This window comes from Coregonus lavaretus (genome assembly GCF_964263955.1).
Source record: "Coregonus lavaretus genome assembly, chromosome: 31".
In the NCBI taxonomy this organism is placed as follows: Eukaryota; Metazoa; Chordata; class Actinopteri; order Salmoniformes; family Salmonidae; genus Coregonus; species Coregonus lavaretus.
The window spans coordinates 16,101,622-16,122,776 of NC_140018.1; the positions used below are offsets into that span (position 1 = coordinate 16,101,622).

At 41.5% G+C, this 21,155-nt stretch overlaps 3 protein-coding genes across 3 annotated transcripts; 1 reads left to right on the forward strand and 2 right to left on the reverse strand.

The window, feature by feature from the left end:
• The first annotated feature begins 413 nt into the window (after window positions 1-413).
• mrps10 (mitochondrial ribosomal protein S10) lies at window positions 414-4,602 on the forward strand. Its single transcript, XM_084149052.1, has 7 exons — window positions 414-488; window positions 742-794; window positions 1,441-1,504; window positions 1,820-1,959; window positions 2,189-2,297; window positions 2,550-2,639; window positions 3,230-4,602. Exons 1-7 carry the CDS (start codon window positions 417-419, stop codon window positions 3,308-3,310), a joined length of 609 nt encoding a protein of 202 aa, XP_084005178.1. The 5' UTR covers window positions 414-416; the 3' UTR covers window positions 3,311-4,602.
• A 7,604-nt stretch (window positions 4,603-12,206) lies between these two features.
• Window positions 12,207-17,824, reverse strand: LOC311106781 (uncharacterized protein). The gene is made up of 6 exons (XM_084149167.1): window positions 17,776-17,824; window positions 14,804-14,889; window positions 14,546-14,704; window positions 14,136-14,357; window positions 13,821-13,943; window positions 12,207-13,352 (listed from the first exon to the last, which is right to left on the reverse strand). The coding sequence occupies exons 1-6, from the start codon at window positions 17,782-17,784 to the stop codon at window positions 13,262-13,264; spliced, it is 690 nt and encodes a 229-aa protein (XP_084005293.1). The 5' UTR covers window positions 17,785-17,824; the 3' UTR covers window positions 12,207-13,261.
• A 1,366-nt stretch (window positions 17,825-19,190) lies between these two features.
• msgn1 (mesogenin 1) lies at window positions 19,191-19,670 on the reverse strand (the record flags this gene model as incomplete). The annotated part of the gene is made up of 1 exon (XM_084149478.1): window positions 19,191-19,670. The coding sequence occupies one exon, from the start codon at window positions 19,668-19,670 to the stop codon at window positions 19,191-19,193; it is 480 nt and encodes a 159-aa protein (XP_084005604.1).
• Between the last annotated feature and the right edge of the window lie 1,485 nt (window positions 19,671-21,155).

A 21,155-nucleotide genomic window follows, 5' to 3' on the forward strand; every position in this document is an offset into this window, starting at 1 on the left:
CCCGGGTTACTGTATCACGTGACAGACATGATTTGGTCCGCTACATCTCTTTTTCTGTAGATAAAAACAGCTAATATACGGAGACACGAAGATCTTCAATCTACATTTTCTGAATTGCTTGAATATATGCAACAACATTCGACAAAATTACTTTTTATTGGCAGACCATAGCTTATTGTTATCTGAATATGTTATAGCATGTGGCATGACTTAGTAAAATAATATTTTCTTTGCAAAATAGCACAAATGTAGGTTCTGGAAGAAATTAGATGGCTAAATGTACCTATAACTTAAAAACGAAAAAACAACAAGGACGATTAAACCTGTTATTACTCCTATACCGATGGGGCAGCATTTCACCGTTGCTTGGTTAGTCTGTCACTGAAGAAGATAACTGTCACGCCCTCACAAACATCATGGCGGCCCCCATGGTAGTCGGTCGAAATATTCGCACCTTCGCAAGGATATTCGTAGGAGTCTCACAATCGGTACAGTATTTACTATTCTTAATATTAAGTATATTTGCGTTCTCGTTATTAATGGGTTATCCACATGTATTATCTAATACACGAAGCTTCTCGCACAGATTCTGCCTGTGCGTGTGAACTTAGTTAGCCATTCAGCTCTGCTCTCTAGGGCGTTACTAACAACCTGGACCAGAGCTAGCCCATAGTTAGCTATCTTGATCATGTTTTGTTAATTCAAAGTTTTAGCTAATAACAATTTGACCCGTTTTTACAGCGACCAATAGGATTGAACGCTTGCAGATATCATGGGAGATCTACATTATTTCGGTATGTACCTAGCTAACTAACTAGCGGACTAAACTGAACTCCATGATACATTTTTGAAGTATTGACAATTCTTTGCTGAAATCCATACTTTTTCAATAAACGTTAATCAAATGCAACCACCAACTGCTCGTTTCTATTTCTCGAAGGTGGCAACTCCGCGCGAATGCGAAATTTGATTGGTCGACACACCGTCTGCGATTTGATTGGTCAATTAGTATTTGGAGACCTACCCTACGTAATCGGATGACTTGCTTGCCATCTTCGAGAAACAGAAACGAGCAAATAGTCGGTGGTTGTAATTGATTAACGTTTATTGAAAAATTAGGGATTTCAGCAAACAGAAAGGCACGCAACTACAGAGACAAACATAGGTAATAGGTAAGCGTTTCATTATTTACATTTTCGGGAAGTATTGACTTTGGTTGGGCGAATCGATGTAGTCGGAACTGAATTCCACAAAGTCTGGTCTCTACTGAACTCCGATGGCGGAGTTCATCAGAAACTTTCTTCACCATGGAGTTGAGTTTAGTCAGCTACTAGCTATAGTCTTCAAGTGTAAAATCCATATAGTGAACGTTTGCTACTTGTCAATCATGTAGCTAACTAATCCAACTCCAGTTTCACCTTCTCCATTCTCCTACAACAGCCCTCTCCAGTTGACTGCAGCCTGCCTCCACACTGGAACCTTCTCTTCCTCTCTTCCCTCATCTGTGAGTCATCCTGTTTTGTTTTCGACACTCCCAGCACAATGGCAATAGCCTTGATGCCCCCAGCACTCGTGTGCCAATAGCCTTGATGCCCCCAGCACTCGTGTGCCAATAGCCTTGACGGTGTTTCTCTGTGTGGTTTCGGCTCAACTCCTTCAACACCCTGTCTACATCACCTTGATGCACTGTTAGTCTATAACTTTTAATTGTCAGATCACATGGCCAAGAAAAAGTCAGTACCCTACATAGAGCATGGATGACAGACACTATTCTGCTGAACTTTATCTAGTAAATGACACATTTCTCTTTTCCTTCCAGGTGATTGTCACAGAGGAGCCAGACACGCTGTACCAGAAGGTGTCTGTGCTGGTTAAGGGCCATGACAAAGCAGTCCTGGACAGCTATGAGTTCTTCGCCATCCTGGCTGCCAAAGAGCTGGGAGTCACTCTGGGCAAAGTGTGAGTTGACAGAGAGAGGTGTTACACTGTCACATCAGTTGTATTATGTTCCCATCTCTGTTGAGTTGTCCTTTGACTAAATGAGATACTAAATTAGCACAGAGCATAACTTTTATATTTAGGTAGCAGTGCCAATCTGCTTTGATGATAATGCTCAATATTTTTCTTTTCTTACTGTGGGAACAATACTTGTTCAAAAGGCTGTCTGTTTATTTTCCTTTTGCACTAGATTTGAGCCTCCAAAGAACATTGAGCGGCTGACACTTCTGAAATCTGTCCACATCTTCAAGAAACACAGGGTCCAGTACGAAATGAGGACGCACTACCGCTGCATAGAGGTGAGGCCAACAGTTTTCTTCCACCCTTAAGTTCCTACAAATGCCTCTGCCCTAATCTTTTTCAGAACTAGAACATTCCATTGGGGATTGTTTCCACTCCTATTGATTCTGTTAGAACTCCTGAAGAGTCAATAGATTTATAGGGTTTTGGGTTTATTTCAAGATGAGATGGGTGGCTATAGGGAAGGTTCAATGGACTGATACAGGGGGTCGGTGTTATGTTTACATCTTCTTTTCATCTCTCTCCCTTAGCTCTCTCGTGTGACTGGATCCACTGCACAGGTGTACCTGGAATACATACAGAGGAATCTGCCTGAGGGTGTGGCCATGGAGGTGACCAAGGTAAGATTGAGAAGATGTTACAGGTTCTAGATAGGTTTCCTTTTTAAAAATGTATTTTACATTTGTGTCCCCTTTTTTTTCATACCAAATACAAACGCACACAAACAACGACTACATCTCTTCTGCCCAGACACACATGCTCACACCCCATCCCTAGTGCCTGCATTATTGTTTGCCACATGGCCTTCACCCATGCTATTTCATTATTTTGATAATAAATCATTAGATGTTTCCATTGTGTTAATGATGGCGGATTGATTGATTTCCACGTTTTTAAATAAATGTTTTTTCAAGATGAGTCTTCCAGCCCATTGGGTATCTCACTACACCCCCATATGCCATGTCTTGAAATATGCAGGGTCCGGATAGGTTCCATTGTACAGCCAGGTCAACCACAATGTCAACCGTCCACAATCTTCATTTTTTTTTTATGCATTGGTATGCCGTCTTATGTCAACAGGAATAAGATCAGTCATATGCCTTAATCTGTTTTGGGTATAATAAAGGATTTAGCATTCTTATACACACACTCATATTTGAAAGTACACCGACTCCACTTCTGGTTGTAATATTTCTGTCTATCTCTTTAGACCTCCATGGAGAAGGTTCCAGAGCATATCCTGGAACCTATGTGGAACGACCCGCCCACAGAAGAGAAGCCCAGCCAATAAGAGCAGAGTCACATACATAAGCTGCTTACCTGCTGGCTGTTCCCAGCACCCAATCAAGAAGACAGAACCTCCAGCCCTGAGAGACTGGTCCAGAGAATATGCTTGTTGACAAGGGTCAGCCAGAGCAAGGCGCTGCGTAGATGATCTGATCAACTTCTGAACAAATAGGTATTAATTTAACTGATCCTTATCATTGAATCATTGGCAAGCTAACTGTGCGGCCCCTAGCTCAGGCCAACCCTCATGAACAAGCAGAGACTCAGTATCTGTGGATCAGGACATCCTCCACAAAATCAAGAACTGAAACAGACTATTTCAGTCCAGAGAGATGGTCAGTAGTCATCTGCTCTCTGAGTTCAGCTTATGCTGCTCATTTTAGTTGGCTTTCTTTTTCTTGTAATGTCCACATTTCTGTACTCCAACAGACTACAGGATATGTGTTATGTATGTTTTGTTATTAAACTATTAATTATCATAAGTCTTTATCGTTCTTTGTTTCTAGGGCTTTGTTTTATGATATGTTTTCTGTTTTCATGTGCAAGTCAGTCAGATTCATAACTGTTGTTTTCACAACATAAATTAAGATATTTTGAGAGTTATTTGCCAGGTAAAGAGGGATTATGTTGGATGTAACATATGCACCATAGCAGACTGATGTTCTTGATGGGTATTGTTTTGGTTTGCATTGTGTGAATCTTTAAGCAGTATAGAAGGCCAACACAGGACATTCATTGAGATGTTTATTGAAGGACAGCAATACACAACTCAAAAGGCAAAACTGGAAATGATTGCACTGAATTAGATTACATTTTTTTTACATACTCATCACAATGTCTACTGGCTACTGACAGTGCGAATTTCAGATCCTTTCCTTATTCTGACCAAATGAAAGGCCAGTGCTTCTTCATGTTATATAAGCAGTTGTCCAAGTAAAATTCCCTTCAATTAATCAACATGGTCACTTCCTCTGGCTGCTCTACATTAAAACCTCTGATCCGGCCCCTCCCCTTCTCTCCCCCTGGATCCAGATGAGTCATACGTATGATGACAACGCTCAGCCATTAATCATATTAAGCCCCGTGTGAGTCATCTCATCCTTGGGTGGAGATGAGTGAGGAAGCTTTGATCGCTTTAAAATCTTTGCTGCAGTTGACTCAGGCAATGTTAAAAGGTCATTTCTGCTATCCTTATATGTCAAATATGTATATTTCATATTTCGGTGCAGTATTGATAATTTGTATTGACAAGTAGGCTATGGACTGGTGGTAAACTATTAAAGGCCCAGTGCAGTCAAAATTCAGTTTTTCTTGTGTTTTGTATCATATTGTACAACAGCTGATGAAACTAACACTGTAAAAGTGTGAAAAAATGTGATCAGTGTTATTTCCTGATAGTTGCTGGTCAAATACAAACTACACAGGACCTTCTGATCAGCAGGTTTGCGTGGGTGGGAGTTTTGGCTTTCCATGGTGATATCACCATGCAGTAAATTGGTTAATGTTGCACTATGCAGAAATCACTCCGCCATTTCCTGGTTTCTGAAACTCTAATATGCCGAACAAAAATATAAACGCAACATTCAACTATTTAAAAGATTTTACTGAGTTACTGTTCATATAAGGAAGTCAATCAATTTAACTAAATTCATTAGGCCCTAATCTATGGATTTCACGACTGGGAATACAGAAATGCATCTGTTGGTCACAGATACCTTTAAAAGAAAAGTAGGGGCGTGGATCAGAAAACCAGTCAGACCATTTGCCTCATGCAGCGCAACACATCTCCTTCGCATAGAGTTGATCAGGGTGTTGATTGTGGCCTGTGAAATGTTTTCCCACTCCTCTTCAAAGGCTGTGCGAAGTTGCTGGATATTGGCGGGAACTGGAACGCTCTGTCGATCCAGAGCATCCCAAACATGCTCAATGGGTGACATGTCTGGTGAGTATGCAGGCCATGGAAGAACTGGGACATTTTCAGCTTCCAGGAATTAATTATCTAAAATGATGTTGGAGGTGGCTTATGATAGAGAAATTAACATTACATTCTCTGGCAACAGCAACAGCTCTGTTTTGCTAGCACAGACTGGAAAATGTTCCGGGATTCTTCCGATGGCATTGAGGAGTACACCACATCAGTCACTGGCTTCATCAATAAATGCATCGATGACGTCGTCCCCACAGTGACTGTACGTACATACCCCAACCAGAAACCATGGATTACAGGCAACATCCGCACTGAGCTAAAGGGAAGAGCTGCCACTTTCAAGGAGCGGGACTCTAACCCAGATCTTATAAGAAGTCCCGCTATGCCCTCCGACGAACCATCAAACAGGCAAAGCATCCATACAGGACTAAGATCGAATCGTACTACACCGGCTCCGACGCTTGTCAGATGTAGCAGAGCTTGCAAACTATTACAGACTACAAAGGGATGCACAGCCGCGAGCTGCCCAGTGACACAAGCCTCCCAGACGAGCTAAATTACTTCCATGCTCGCTTAAAGGCAAGTAACACTGAAACATGCAAGAGAGCATCAGTTGTTCCGGACGACTGTGTGATCACGCTGTCCATAGCCGATGTGAGTAAGACCTTTAAACAGGTCAACATTCACAAGGCCGCAGGGCCAGACGGATTACCAGGACGTGTACTCTGAGCATGTCTTCACTGACATTTTCAATCTCTCCCTGTCTGAGTCTGTAATACCAACATGTTTCAAGCAGACCACCATAGTCCCTGTGCCCAAGAACACTAAGGTAACCTGCCTAAATGACTACCGACCCGTAGCACTCACGTCTGTAGCCATGAAGTGCTTTGAAAGGCTGGTCTTGGCTCACATTAACACCATTATCCCAGAAACCCTAGACCCACTCCAATTTGCATACTGCCCAGATGAAGCAATCTCTATTGCGCTCCACACTGCCCTTTCACACCTGGACAAAAGGAACACATATGTGAGAATGCTATTCATTGACAACAGCTCAGCGTTCAACACCATAGTGCCCTCAAAGCTCATCACTAAGCTAAGGACCCTGGGACTAAACACCTCCCTCTGCAACTGGATCCTGGACTTCCTGAGGGAACGCCCCCAGGTGGTAAGGGTAGGGAATAACACATCCGCCACGTTGATCCTCAACACGGGGGCCCCTCAGGGGTGCATGCTCAGTCCCCTCCTGTACTGCCTGTTCACTCATGACTGCATGGCCAGGCACGACTCCAACACCATCATTAAGTTTTCCGATGACACAACAGTGGTAGGCCTGATCACCGACAATGATGAGACAGCCTATAGGGAGGAGGTCAGAGACAACAACCTCTCCCTCAATGTGATCAAGACAAAGGAGATGATTGTGGACTACAGGAAAAAGAAGAGGACTGAGCACGCCCCCATTCTCATCAATGGGGCTGTAATGGAGCAGGTTGAGAGCTTCAAGTACCCCCCCCCCCCCCTTACACTGCTACTACTCTCTGTTTATCATCACTTTAATAACTCTACCTACATGTACAGTGGGGGGAAAAAGTATTTAGTCAGCCACCAATTGTGCAAGTTCTCCCACTTAAAAAGATGAGAGAGGCCTGTAATTTTCATCATAGGTACACGTCAACTATGACAGACAAATTGAGAAAATAAAATCCAGAAAATCACATTTTTAATGAATTTATTTGTAAATTATGGTGGAAAATAAGTATTTGGTCACCTACAAACAAGCAAGATTTCTGGCTCTCACAGACCTGTAACTTCTTCTTTAAGAGGCTCCTCTGTCCTCCACTCGTTAACTGTATTAATGGCACATGTTTGAACTTGTTATCAGTATAAAAGACACCTGTCCACAACCTCAAACAGTCACACTCCAAACTCCACTATGGCCAAGACCAAAGAGCTGTCAAAGGACACCAGAAACAAAATTGTAGACCTGCACCAGGCTGGGAAGACTGAATCTGCAATAGGTAAGCAGCTTGGTTTGAAGAAATCAACTGTGGGAGCAATTATTAGGAAATGGAAGACATACAAGACCACTAATAATCTCCCTCGATCTGGGGCTCCACGCAAGATCTCACCCCGTGGGGTCAAAATGATCACAAGAACGGTGAGCAAAAATCCCAGAACCACACGGGGGGACCTAGTGAATGACCTGCAGAGAGCTGGGACCAAAGTAACAAAGCCTACCATCAGTAACACACTACGCCGCCAGGGACTCAAATCCTGCAGTGCCAGACGTGTCCCCCTGCTTAAGCCAGTACATGTCCAGGCCCGTCTGAAGTTTGCTAGAGTGCATTTGGATGATCCAGAAGAGGATTGGGAGAATGTCATATGGTCAGATGAAACCAAAATAGAACTTTTTGGTAAAAACTCAACTCGTCGTGTTTGGAGGACAAAGAATGCTGAGTTGCGTCCAAAGAACACCATACCTACTGTGAAGCATGGGGGTGGAAACATCATGCTTTGGGGCTGTTTTTCTGCAAAGGGACCAGGACGACTGATCCGTGTAAAGGAAAGAATGAATGGGGCCATGTATCGTGAGATTTTGAGTGAAAACCTCCTTCCATCAGCAAGGGCATTGAAGATGAAACGTGGCTGGGTCTTTTAGCATGACAATGATCCCAAACACACCGCCCGGGCAACGAAGGAGTGGCTTCGTAAGAAGCATTTCAAGGTCCTGGAGTGGCCTAGCCAGTCTCCAGATCTCAACCCCATAGAAAATCTTTGGAGGGAGTTGAAAGTCTGTGTTGCCCAGCGACAGCCCCAAAACATCACTGCTCTAGAGGAGATCTGCATGGAGGAATGGGCCAAAATACCAGCAACAGTGTGTGAAAACCTTGTGAGACTTACAGAAAACGTTTGACCTGTGTCATTGCCAACAAAGGGTATATAACAAAGTATTGAGAAACTTTTGTTATTGACCAAATACTTATTTTCCACCATAATTTGCAAATAAATTCATAAAAAATCCTACAATGTGATTTTCTGGATTTATTTTTCTCATTTTGTCTGTCATAGTTGACGTGTACCTATGATGAAAATTACAGGCCTCTCTCATCTTTTTAAGTGGAAGAACTTGCACAATTGGTGGCTGACTAAATACTTTTTTCCCCCACTGTACATATTACCTCAATTACCTCGACTAACCGGTACCCCCTCACATTGACTCGGTACCGGTACCCCCTGTATATAGCCTCGCTATTGTTATTTTACTGCTGCTCTTTAATTATTTGTTACTTTTATTTCTTATTTTATATTTTTATTTAATGTATTTTTTGTATTTTTTTAGTATTCTTTCTTAAAACTGCATTGTTGGTTAAGGGCTTGTAAGTAAGCATTTCACTGTAAGGTCTACATCTGTTGTATTCGGTGCATGTGACAAATACAATTTGATTTGATTTGGTGGACATTCCTTCAGTCAGCATGCCAATTGCATGCTCCCTCATAATTTGAGACATCTGTGGCATTGTGTTGTGTGACAAAACTGCACATTTTAGAGAGTCATTTAATTGTCCCCAGCACAAGGTGCACCTGTGTAATGATCCTGCTGTTTAATCATCTTCTTGATATGCCACACGGGTCAGGTGGATGGATTACCTTCGCTAAGGAGAAATGCTCACTAACAGGGATATAAACAAATTTGTACATAACAATAAATAAGCTTTTTGTGTGTATGGAACATTTCTGGAATCTTTTATTTCAGTTCATGAAACATGGGACCAACACTTTACATGTTGCATTTATATTTTTGTTCAGTGTAGTTCGCCTAATTTCAGTTTATGTGACAAAATAAGATAGTACAATGATTCTTTACACTATACTATCTAAACTGCTGTGAATATACTTTCCAAAACCAAAAATATTGTTTCAGCTGTTTGAAGCTGGTGTACAAAACCAAAATGTAAGAACAGGAAGCATAGAAATAGTTCACATAGAACAGCTATACCGCTTCTTTGACTTGCTTTCAAGTAGAATGATAGATCTATAACTCACATTTCTATGTCAATTTGGTCGTCGCCCAAAAAGTTACATATTGCCACTTGACCAATAACAAAGAGAGTTCCAAACCTCTGCCAATAACGACTAGTTTTAAGTTTTCCCCTCTCCACCCAGACATTCCTAGCAAAATTCTTCCTTGAGAAAAGTTTTTGCTAAAAAGCTATTTTTGCCCATTTGAATGGGAATCTATTACAGTAAGGTACTTAATTGTTAACGAGAAATGATTTAATATTCATATAAAAACGGCTGCTTTGGGCCTTTAAATCATCTATTGATGATTGGGCGGATTAGTTTATGCTGAACCGCAGGGCACCGGGCAAAGGCCAGTCACGTCATCGAGCGAACGCGGGGAGGGAGGAGCGCCATTCTCAAACCGAACAGTAATATGTGCCGCTCCGTAATTTTGTCGACAAGGCAGCATGGTGCATCGTACAGAAACATACATATTTTCCATAAAATAAATGTTTGAATTGTCTAACTACCTTCATTGGGAAGGCAGATAATTATTTTTTATCCAAAGCAATCACTTTTGCATGGGAAAACACAGAATCCTACTAATTACTACACGTGCTTAATTACGTCACTTTTGTTTTGAGCGGACTTCGCCGTGGACTTTGAACAGGCCCCTGGCTCACGCCCGGGAGGCAGCCCGGTTCCAAATCCAATACAATGTACTTTCAGCCGATGCAAAACACGCCTACACGAGCGCGATTAATCGAACCCCCTCATTGACTGAACGTATCAATCAACAATTAACAAAACCCAGACCTAAACTCTGTAATTTACATATGGTAATCATTATTACCATAATTATCATATTGATAAATATATATACTTTGCTTATGGCTCCGTGTGTGCTTTTGTATCCTTTATGTACATATATGTTTGGATGTAAGATTTACCATAGTGTTGTACCTAAAAGGCCATTCATTACTGTATTAATTTACAAAATAAATCTAAAGACAACACAAACAATAGGCATGTTCTCCCTTTTCCTTTCTGCCTCACCTGCTTCAACCGAATGTAGATTGACCACGGCTTCCAGACTTTCTCTCCATTTCCTTCCTGTAAAAGAGAATCTCCAAGATTCAAAGGGAGGGAGGGGAGGGATTTGGACACAAGAGGAGTCTCAATTTAGGGTGGGGGGGTTAGGAAGGGGGGGTGGGTTGATTCTTGGGGTCTGCTGCCTTCAGAAGCACTAAACCCCCCTTCTGGAGACAACAACAGTCAGTCTGTCATCATCACTGTTAGAAGCAGAGGGGACTCCAAAGGAAGACTGGGAGAGAGGGCAGCAGAGAAGCACTGGTTCATAGGAAGAGGACAGAGATGGACAGAGGGGGAAAGGTGCAACACCTGCCTACTGTTTTTTTCTGAAGCACAGTGTGTGTGTGTCACAGGAGGTTGGTGGCACCTTAATTGGGGAGGATGGGCTCGTGGTAATGGCTGGAGCGGAATTAGTGGAATGGTATCAAATACATCAAACACATGGAAACCATGTGTTTGATGCCATTCCATTTGCTCTGTTCCAGCCATTATTATGAGCCGTTCTCCCCTCAGCAGCCTGCAAGGCCCTGCTGTGTGTCTAAATGACTCATTGAGTATGCACTTTTTCTGCTTTTCAAAAGTAATGCCATATGCTTGTTTTGACAGCAGTATGTACTGTTCATTAATAATACATGTCTGTCCATATGATTGCATATATTCATTACCTTTCTCTAACTGGCTGCATTACCTCCGCATTGAATCTAGACATTGTATCATGTAAAAACTACAAAGCCAGAATAAATCCATAACAACTGGATTATTCACTTTATTTGTAATACCTCTGTGTTTATCATCTTTAATGACTCGAAGGGTGGCACCAAACTGTAGCCAGTAAAATAACAGTGTAACAATATGCTGATAATAAACTGTGCTTGATCTCATTTGAGTTTCAAGTCTACTGTATGTATGAGGAGGTCGGTGTTGCACCTTTACATGCAACTGCAACAGACTGGGGTAGATTTGAACTAATGACAATCAAGAGAGAACACATATTTTATGTAAAAAATGTTTATCAAAGATATAGAACAGTGGGATGTGCTTGTGTCACTCAATCCCTTGTCCTCCTCTGGGATCTATGGTAGCGACTACAGCATGTTCTACATTGTGAATTTGGCAGATTACAACTCCTATGCGGGATAATGTCCTCCTTTTAAACAGACTACCATTGGAATTCTGTCTGGGAGTTTTTATTGAGACGGAGGAAACATTTCAGTGCGGTACATTTCTAGAGTGGCGTGTCCGTTGGTCAAACCTCACCTGGTCGGGTTTGTTGGCTCATTCAGAGAGTTCCATGTGTCAAAGGCATATCTACTGCATATAGTGCTCTTCAGAATAACATTACTGCATAGTTGCACTGCTTTCTCAAGTCATTTATGGTGTGCATTATTGTAGCATTCAGCCCTCAGCATGACTATAAAATATTTTTATTTCTGTGTGATCATTTCCAAACTCTTCTGACCCATTTCACTTTTACAGTTAAGACTTTCCCATAAGGGTTCTTGGTCCTCCAACTTCATCTTAGAAAATATGACAATGTGACCTAACATTCATGTCAAGGTATGCATCAGTGTTGCATAATATATGTGTATGTGTGCAGCAAAAATATAAATAGCATTAAAACTGATTCAAGAAAATTCATTCATAATGTGCTGTTTGTGTTTCAGTGATAACTCAGCAATTGTCTGAGTGGTATCATTATCATAACAACAGCAGTGTAGCCACTGTGTATCTTTATAGTATAATAACATTGTTGTCCATTCTCTTTATTCAATTACAGTCATGTTGTGTCAAGTTGACTCTCAGACTTCGACTTTAAAAAAACAATAAAAAGAACAGTTCAGTTAAGTTTTACTTTTATTTTTTTCCTTCACGACTACGTCATAGTTGTTTACTGTTTTCCAAAAGTACATCCACAAATCCACAAAGTTATGTCAGTTACAGTAAGAATAACGTATGATAACACTTCAAAACTTAACACACTGAATAGTAAGTATCTTAGACTAAACTGAAGCAATTACTTGTTTCGTAATTTGCTTTCAAATATACTGTAAATGCTGCTAGTATATATCCTAAATATTTATTATATTATTAAATATAGTATCAATTTATGTTCTTTAGTCATTCCACAATATAGATTGCTGAACACAAACATGAATTGTTCCAAATAGCAATATTCATTAACTTAAAATAGCTGCACATTAATCATATAAAAATGTAACGTAAAAGAATCATGAATACTTGACATGTAAAATATTGTATTTTCACTTAAGAATGTGTACGTGAGTCTAAACAGCTTTTGCTGTAGTTGTGTACTGCTTGGTGAAGTTGTAATACAAAAGTATATCCATGTAACAAAAGGGAAAGTTAGGGAGGTCCAAGGTGTAAGAAACTAGTGCTAGTAACTGGTGCTTGAGGGCTGTTGCACATTGCTTTCTTTCTTTCTATCTCTCCTTCTTTTCTTTCTCACTCATACACAATGTGTAATTTCTCTCTTTATTAGGGTCAGATATTTTTTAAGGTTCACAGAGTGACCACCACAAGACCACATGACATTAAGGGATTTGAATATCAACACTTATCATCCCTTTGGGACTTTTTATTCTCTCAATACTATACAACTTTGACCTAATACCAAGAGCACATTTATTCTAATAACAAAAGTTACAATGAAAGTGAGAATGCCTTTTTATACTGTTAAGGTCTGAGGCATTTAAGTGTCCACTTGCTGATTCACATCTTCTCCTCCGGTATACGATATCAATATCCAGACATTTGGCTACAGGGTGTTCCATAAGGATGTTTAAAAGGGGGTCTTCTTTTTATGACACATATTAAGGTGCTCTTAGCTCAGTTTAGCCACCCCAGCCCAGTAGGCTCCCTTCTAAAGACTGTAAAGCTCTCTGTTACTGTATTATTTTAGGGCAGGCTGCGTTAAAACCGTCGGCCACCAGGGGGCCCTGGCCACCTCTGGCCTCTGCCAGGTGGGGGGTGATGAGGAGGAGAAGCTGGTCCATTGTGGTAGCTGTGTAAAAGGATAAAATCACACATTGGATTCTCGTGCTCTGCCACCAGGGTGTACACTCTGATAGCAGTGTGTACCCCCTCTCATCTCTTCCACTGCACTGGAGGGTCTCCCCCTTTCAGCTACTCACTGTGTTGATCACAAATCTCTTTCATGCACTATTTAAAACTGTGGGTCCAAAACCTTGAGCAGGGTTTAAGATTTACGAGGATTTATTCATGTTTTCTTAACCTTTTTTTCCATTGTCATTCACCATTTGATACTATTTGATTAACCGTACCATTGCTAAGCGCGAAGAAGAGGCATTAAATGTGATTCACATCAATTGAGAAAAAGAGGTTGGGAAATTAGAGGGCATAGGGAAGAAAGAGGAGACAAGCTGTATGTGTTATAACAGAGCTGTAGAGAAGGAGGGAGGGAGGGAGGAATGGAGTGAGTGGTTGATGTACATGTTAACAAACATCTTACCCTCTGGGGCCCCTGGGGTGGAAGTGGCGTGGAGGTCCGGGGGGCATGCCTCTTCCTCTGGGGTATGGGGGGTGCCCTCTAAAGCCAGGGTGGCCCAGGGGGGGAGGCGGAGGGGGGCCGTGTCTATGGTAGGAAGGGTACAGTGATTTCAAGAGCAAGTTAAAAACACCAACTAACACCAAGGACATTATATGATTTGATTTATGATCGTTTATCAATGATGGACTGATGAACACTCTTGATGACATCCATGATATTGTGGATGACAAGATATCTACTGAGTGACTCGTATGTGGCTATACTGGTAGGCTTTACCTGTGCATTGGTGGGTAGGGGCCTCTCAGGTGCATGGGTGGGGGTGGAGGAGGACCCATGCCCATAGGTCCACCTCTCCCCATAGGACCGCCCCTTCCCATAGGCCCTCCCCTCCCTATCGGACAACCCCTCCCCATCGGACCGCCCCTCCCCATCAGAGCGCCCCTCCCTCCTCTCCTGCCCCTCATGTCTGGGTACGGCCGCATCCTCCCCATCCCTCTCCTGCAGGCATATAGAGGCATCATGGGAGAATGAGTCATTTGGTGTGAGTCAGACGCATTGTAGAAAAACAATAGAAATGTGAAAATGAATTCCAGAAATAGCATGTGAATACCTGTCATTCATTCAGCTCCCTGGCTTTGACACAACACTGATACCATCCCATGCATACAGAAGCATCAGTTCCTTACCTCATGGGTCCAAACCCATTCATGTCCCCACCCCGTCCTCTATCCCCCCTGCCTCGTCCGGGTGGGCCAAATCCTTTCATCATCAGGCCCCGCCCACCACGCATGCCTCCTCGGCCAATCCGGAACCCCTGGCCACGCCCTTTGAACCCACCACGACCCCTGTAGAGAGGAAGAAAGGGACATACTGTAGTGTTACATTCTACAGGGTAATGATGACTGACCAATAGCAGCCTGAGAAGATCTAGTCACATGACTGACCTGGATTTGTTTTCTGATATGGGCTCCTCAGATGCATCTCGGGAAGTTTCTGTGTTGTCCGTCACCTGCTCTGTATCTGCGTCCATCTACAAGGAAAGAAAGACATCATATGTAGTGGATTACGAAGCAATGATTACCACAGTCATCTTAAACGATGCTTCAAAGGGCTTTAAGACTGTCATAACATTGACATGACAGTTTTCATAACAGAACAGATGATGTTAACTTATGAGCATAGTCACGACATGGCTAGCAGTACAGTATATCTAGGTTTGCATAAAGTGTAACATTTCAACCTGAGCTGGAAGCTTAGCCTTGAGCTGAGCCTATGACCCCTCCTCACATTGGAAGTAATACACAGATGCCCCATACATTCATGGGTATGTCATACATTATACAACCTATAGTCATTTTGATATTGTGTGTAAATCGCTCGTACACCAACGCTTTGGGGACGTCATCCCCTTTAAGCTGTCATGTAATCTACCATCTGTTCAGAGTGACAGCCTTTTAACACATTCAAATTAGGGTACAAGTCGATAGGTCACACAGGCTTCTACACAATAGAGACCCTACAGGAGTCTCACACATTCCTAATGAAACTATTGTAGCTGAAGGGGTTGTTACAACACTCTTGTTGGGAGGAATAGAATTTCTAAAGGTTGGCAATAGAAAATACATGCTTGCTTAATACATACCTCTTCATCATCTTAAAAAAAGAATTACCACAAAAATTACTACAATGGACATTTTACTGTATGGCACTAAACTGTATTTTTGTTGGGTTTTTAATTTGACAGAACATGTGTTGGAATATTAAATATTTGAAGCGACACACAGACCACAACAACATCCTGATTAATTATGTAAATGAACATTTGAATCAGCCAAATAACCATATAAAAGAGGCAAAAAACACTGCGTGAAAGATAATTGCATATTTCTGTCACATTTGAGAGTTATAACTAACACATTTCAGTGAAATAAGTAATCACGATGCCACTGAAGGAAGAAAAAAGGCCAAACTGATATTTTTCTGTACTAAAACTAAATAAATAAGTGAAAATATAAATTAAGCGTTGCCTACAACTACAAGGTAATCAAGCATGATGTGGACAAATGTCAGCTTCTCTCTTAGATGTGAAGACTGGCTACTGGCTGATTAGCAACAGTACACAGTACAGCACAAGAGCATTCTGAGTAACTTCTGACATCATGAGTTACCATGATCCATGTTCAGTATAGCAGAGAAACTCCCAATACTAAGCCTTTGATTCAAGGTTATTAGATATCTAGATATCCATACTAAGGCCTGTGTTTATGGACATAGTGGGAGTACAGAGCTTCAAAGATCCCTGCTCCAGTTGCAATCCCTTTCAGTCAATGGTTGAACCTAAACCTGGACATTCGTAGAGAGAGTGCCAGTTTATGGCTGGGCAGAGTTGTGCATATTTTTATTTATTTTACCTTTATTTAACTAGGCAAGTCAGTTAAGAACAAATTATTATTTACAATGACGGCCTACACCGGCCAAACCCGGATGACGCTGGGCCAATTGTGCGCCGCCCTATGGGACTCCCAATCACGGCCGGTTGTTATACAGCCTGGAATCGAACCAGGGGGTCTGTAGTGACGCCTCAAGCACTGAGATACAGTGCCTTAGACCGCTGCGCCACTCGGGAGCATGCACAAACGAACACAGAGAGAGTGAATCCTAAGCCAATGAGAGCTTTAGGAGCTAGGCACGGTGGCTGCATGGAGTGAAGCTGGGGCCAAAACTGGGGTCGTGAGAGATTATTTATAGTGCAAAGGCCTGGGCATATTGTAAAATGTAGCACCTGCACCATTGCAAGGCTGGAGTAGGGGAAAGGCTGGAGTAGGGGAAAGGCAGGAGTGGGGGATGGGGTAGGCTATGGGGCAGAAGACAGGGGCACACACACACAAACACACACACACACACACACCACAACACAGCTGATGGACATTTCACACGCCTGGAGTTCCAGAACAGCCTGCACCAACATACAGTGAAGAATCTCACTACTGCATTGTGTGGTGACATTTTAGAATCTGCCTCAAGGAACCAGACCAAGGCAAGATGAAAGATATGGGGGGGTCTGCCTGTCTTTCTGTCCAGAGGCTTGTGATATACTGTGGCAATTGTGGGAGATATAAAGCTGGTAATCATGGAGTTTCTGATTGATTTGTGTGGAAATTCATCCCGATATCTCATCAATTCTTCATTAATCTGTTCATCTATCTTGCAAACACAAACGATATCCAGCTATCAAAATTACAGTTGAGTTATCATCAGTGATTCAGCACCATCTCATTTGGAGAGTGCCCAGCTTAAATTGCATATATATATATATATATATATATATATATATATATATATATATAATAAGAAGTAATATTAAGGTACTATAAGAACTTTGGATATCAATTTAACTTCAGGTTATGGACACCTAGGGAAACAACATTTGTCAAAGGCAACTCCTTCAATTCACTACTAGCAGTTCAATGATTATAATTCATTAACCTGCCACGGGTCAATAAACATGCTGTTATTTCCAACAATAGCCTACATAACTGATTGTCATTGTTTACATGCAATAGCTGACATATCCTAGGAGGCTATGTCCAGACAAACGTCATGGAAATATACTAAACATAGCTGCAGCTGATTACAAATGCCATTACCTACACCCACAACCATCAAGACTGTGACCATGAGAATCTAATATTAATGGAAGGTTTATGTTTTATTTTAGCTTCCTACTGAAAAATGTGTATAGCCTTTATTTATTTATTTTAAATAGTGCACAATGTTCCTTCTGCACGACTTCACAAAATCAATAGGCACAGTACCATCATCTGTGGAAAGCGCACATCACTTGGTGCTTTGGTGAGGTAATAAACAGGGAAATATGTTCCACTTATCAAGAAAAGCTGATTAAAAAGTAGGATACCTTTCTCATGTCTATAATCCTTCATTCGATAAGGTTGTCTGAATCACACTTATAACGAAACAGATAGGTGCAGTGGTTGTTCAAATCTGGATAGAAACATCAGATAAATACGGAGGTCTGGAATGAATAAATAGAATGATGTTGCTGTAAAATATGCAGAAGCAATGGCTTACCTCACTGGTAGTGAAAAATATTGAGTTCCAGAAATACAACTAAATAGAGATACTTACTCTAAATAAAATGAAAATATAAAAAGGTTTGCGAAAATAAATATGTTTAAAAAAAATTATATTCTATACCCTGTCCTTATATCTAGCTTTGAAATGGCGGCATCAGCCGAACGGATTACATCCAAGGCTCAGATTTTTCGTGAAGGATACGTTGTAGTGAGAGTTACGCCCACAGGAAATAGAGTCGCTCTCTGATTGGCTAAAACCGCTGTTCTTGTAATACCCGCTTTAGAATTTGCACCTTCTTATTGGTAGAGGAAACATTTATATTTCGAACAAATGTTTGGTGAAATGTTTGCCATGCAATTGTGAACATTTATTGATAAACTCAATTCGTCGGTGCACAGACTCAGGACCATTCTTGATACACAAGGGAAACTGTTGAACATTAAAAACCTAGCAGCGTTGCAGTTCTTGACACAAAACGGTGCGCCTGGCACCTACTACCATACCCTGTTCAAAGACACTTACATTTTGTGTCTTGCCCATTCACCCTCTGAATGGCAAACATACACAATCCATGTCTCAATTGTCTCGGCTTAAAAAGCCTTATTTAACCTGTCTCCCCGCCTTCATCTACACTGACTGAAGTGGATCAAGTGACATCAATAAGGGATCATAGCTTTCAACTGGATTCACCTGGTCCGTTTATGTCATGGAAAGAGCAGGTGTTCTTAATGTTTGGTATACTCAGTGTATGTCATGCAGACCTATGCTTTGCCTGTGTCATATGATGAAAACATCGCAAATAAAGAGGACAATATTGGCATAATACTAACCTCAAATATATGTTTGAATCCTCTCCATACTATTTGAATATGATGGGCATCACAGAGTTAAAAGAAAATAACATTAATCTGGCCCCAAATGTACATTTTGTTTATAATGTTTGTTTAATTCATGTCAATAATGTAAAACAATAATAGCCTATTCACATAAAAGAAAATTACATGGTCAAGTCAAGTCCCCACAGAATAACAATTATTTACATCAGATCAGGGGCAGAACAATTCTAAATACAATATGAGAAATTAAGTTATCATCCATAATAGCACCAGTATCAAAATTAACAAAACAAAAATAGTTTTCCAAACAAAAAAAGTTTGACAATAGCCTACACCGAATACCAAATAGTTTGGCCTCGTTACGCATCATGTAAAACGTGGCCAGCTTTTACGCACATCATTATGCGTGGTTGAGGATGTCCGAAAGTTCATTTATATACTCAATGGTGTATTTGAGAGTTTGAATTTTGGTCAGAGGTTGTCCCCTTTTACTGTAATCTGGAGGCAGGTAGTCGCGGAGCTGGTGCAAAGCTTCTGCTAGGCTCCTCATTCGCATCTTCTCCCTCTCGCTCGCCTTCATGCGTCTCTTGGTCGACATCTTTGGTTTGGTTTGTTTCAGCGTTGCGCACGGAGTCGGGCTGTGTCCTGGTAAGCCATAGGATACATTTCCGAAGCTCTGATGCCCAGTTGAGCTTGAGGACATCTCGGGCGAAGAGCACATCGAATCGAATGATGATTCTGGTGAGGTGGACTCAAGAGAATCATGCCCGTTCCCAAAAGCCCTTTCCTGCGTCTTCCAATCCCATTCAGAGAGCATTTTCGAGGTAACAACTTCAATGTCACAATCCATGTTAGCAATATCCTCAGACACGTTATCCATACTGTGACCTCGATGATAGGCTATCCAGGCAGCTCCGTGGAGAGCAAATTCTGAAAAGCGGTTTGGGAAACCGTTTTATATGGACACAGCTCTCCGTGGTTTATGAGTCCCCAGTTGAAGCGAAAGTTCAAAGAAAACTCAAGTGACAAAATGTGACCTTCCCGAAGGACGTCGTTCGTTGTCACCGAGGTGCCAATAAGGCGAAATAGACGGATAATGTGTAACAGAATGAAAAATAATTAGATTTTCTTTTGTGGGAAATGGCTCTTTAGATGGGCACGACAACAATTATCAGTTTGATGTGACCTCTCTAATGAAGGAATGAAAGGAGATCGTTACATCTGGGCTTTTCACACGTCATTGCCAGAATGGGAAACGTGTGTCTAGGTGTACTCCAAAGTCTAGAAGGTAAACAGACGTATACTTTTTTTTATACTGAACAAAAATATAAAGGCAACATGTCAAGTGTTGGTCCCATGTTTCATGAGCTGAAATAAAAGATCCCAGAAGCTTATTTCTCTCAAATGTTGTGCACAAATTTGTTTACATCCCTGTTAGTGAAGATTTCTCATTTGCCAAGATAATCCATCCACCTGACAGGTGTGGCATATCAAGAAGCTGATTAAACAGAATGATCATTACACAGGTGTACCTTGTGCTGGGGACAATAAAAGGCCACTCTAAAATGTGCAGTTTGGTCACACAACACAATACCACGTTTCAAGTTTTGAGGGAGCGTGCAATTGGCATGCTGACTGCAGGAATGTACACCAGAGCTGATGCCAGAGAATGTAATGTTAATTTATCTACCATAAGCCGCCTCCAGCTTTGTTTTAGTGAATTTGGCAGTACCTCCAACCGCCCTCACAACCACAGACCACTGTAATCACGCCAGCCCACGACATCTGGCTTCTTCACCTGCTGGATCATTTACATTTGAGACCAGCCACCCAGATAGCTGATAAAATTGAGGATTATTTCTGTCTGTATAATAGAGCCCTTTTCTGTGTTAAAACTCATTCTGATTGGCTGGGCCTGGCTCCCAAGTGGGTGGGCCTATGCCCTCCCAGGCCCACCCATGGCTGCGCTCCTGCCCAGTCATGTGAAATTATTAATTCATTTCAATTGACTGATTTCCTTATATGAACTGTAACTCAGTAAAATCGTTGTGAAATTATTTCATGTTGCGTTTATATTTTTGTTCAGTATATAACGGTGCTGATTTTGTGTCTGTGTGAGGTAGACAGTGACAGATAGAAAGTGGGACCTGAGAGAAATATCATTTTTACGCAATTTGAAGCTAAATCTGCAGAGAATAACTAAGTAAATGTTTAGAAAGTATTTATTTTTGTCCATTAGGAGGGAGTATTATCAACAAATTAGCCTATAAAGTCCTGCTGTCTGAAGTCGATGGATGCAAATACGCACGAGCAAGGAGGATGCAGCTGTCATCGGGGCCCGGTAAGACACACTAACCTGGCAGCT

Coding starts and splice junctions, on each gene's coding strand:
- LOC311106781 (XM_084149167.1), bottom strand. Junction 14,358..14,545: donor AATGGGTTTGGACCCATGAG/GTAAGGAACTGA, acceptor ATATGCCTGCAG/GAGAGGGATGGGGAGGATGC. Junction 13,353..13,820: donor CACCCCAGGGGCCCCAGAGG/GTAAGATGTTTG, acceptor CCTTTTACACAG/CTACCACAATGGACCAGCTT.
- mrps10 (XM_084149052.1), top strand. CDS start 417: ATGGCGGCCCCCATGGTAGTCGGTCGAAATATTCGCACCTTCGCAAGG. Junction 1,505..1,819: donor CTTCCTCTCTTCCCTCATCT/GTGAGTCATCCT, acceptor TTTTCCTTCCAG/GTGATTGTCACAGAGGAGCC. Junction 2,298..2,549: donor CGCACTACCGCTGCATAGAG/GTGAGGCCAACA, acceptor TCTCTCCCTTAG/CTCTCTCGTGTGACTGGATC.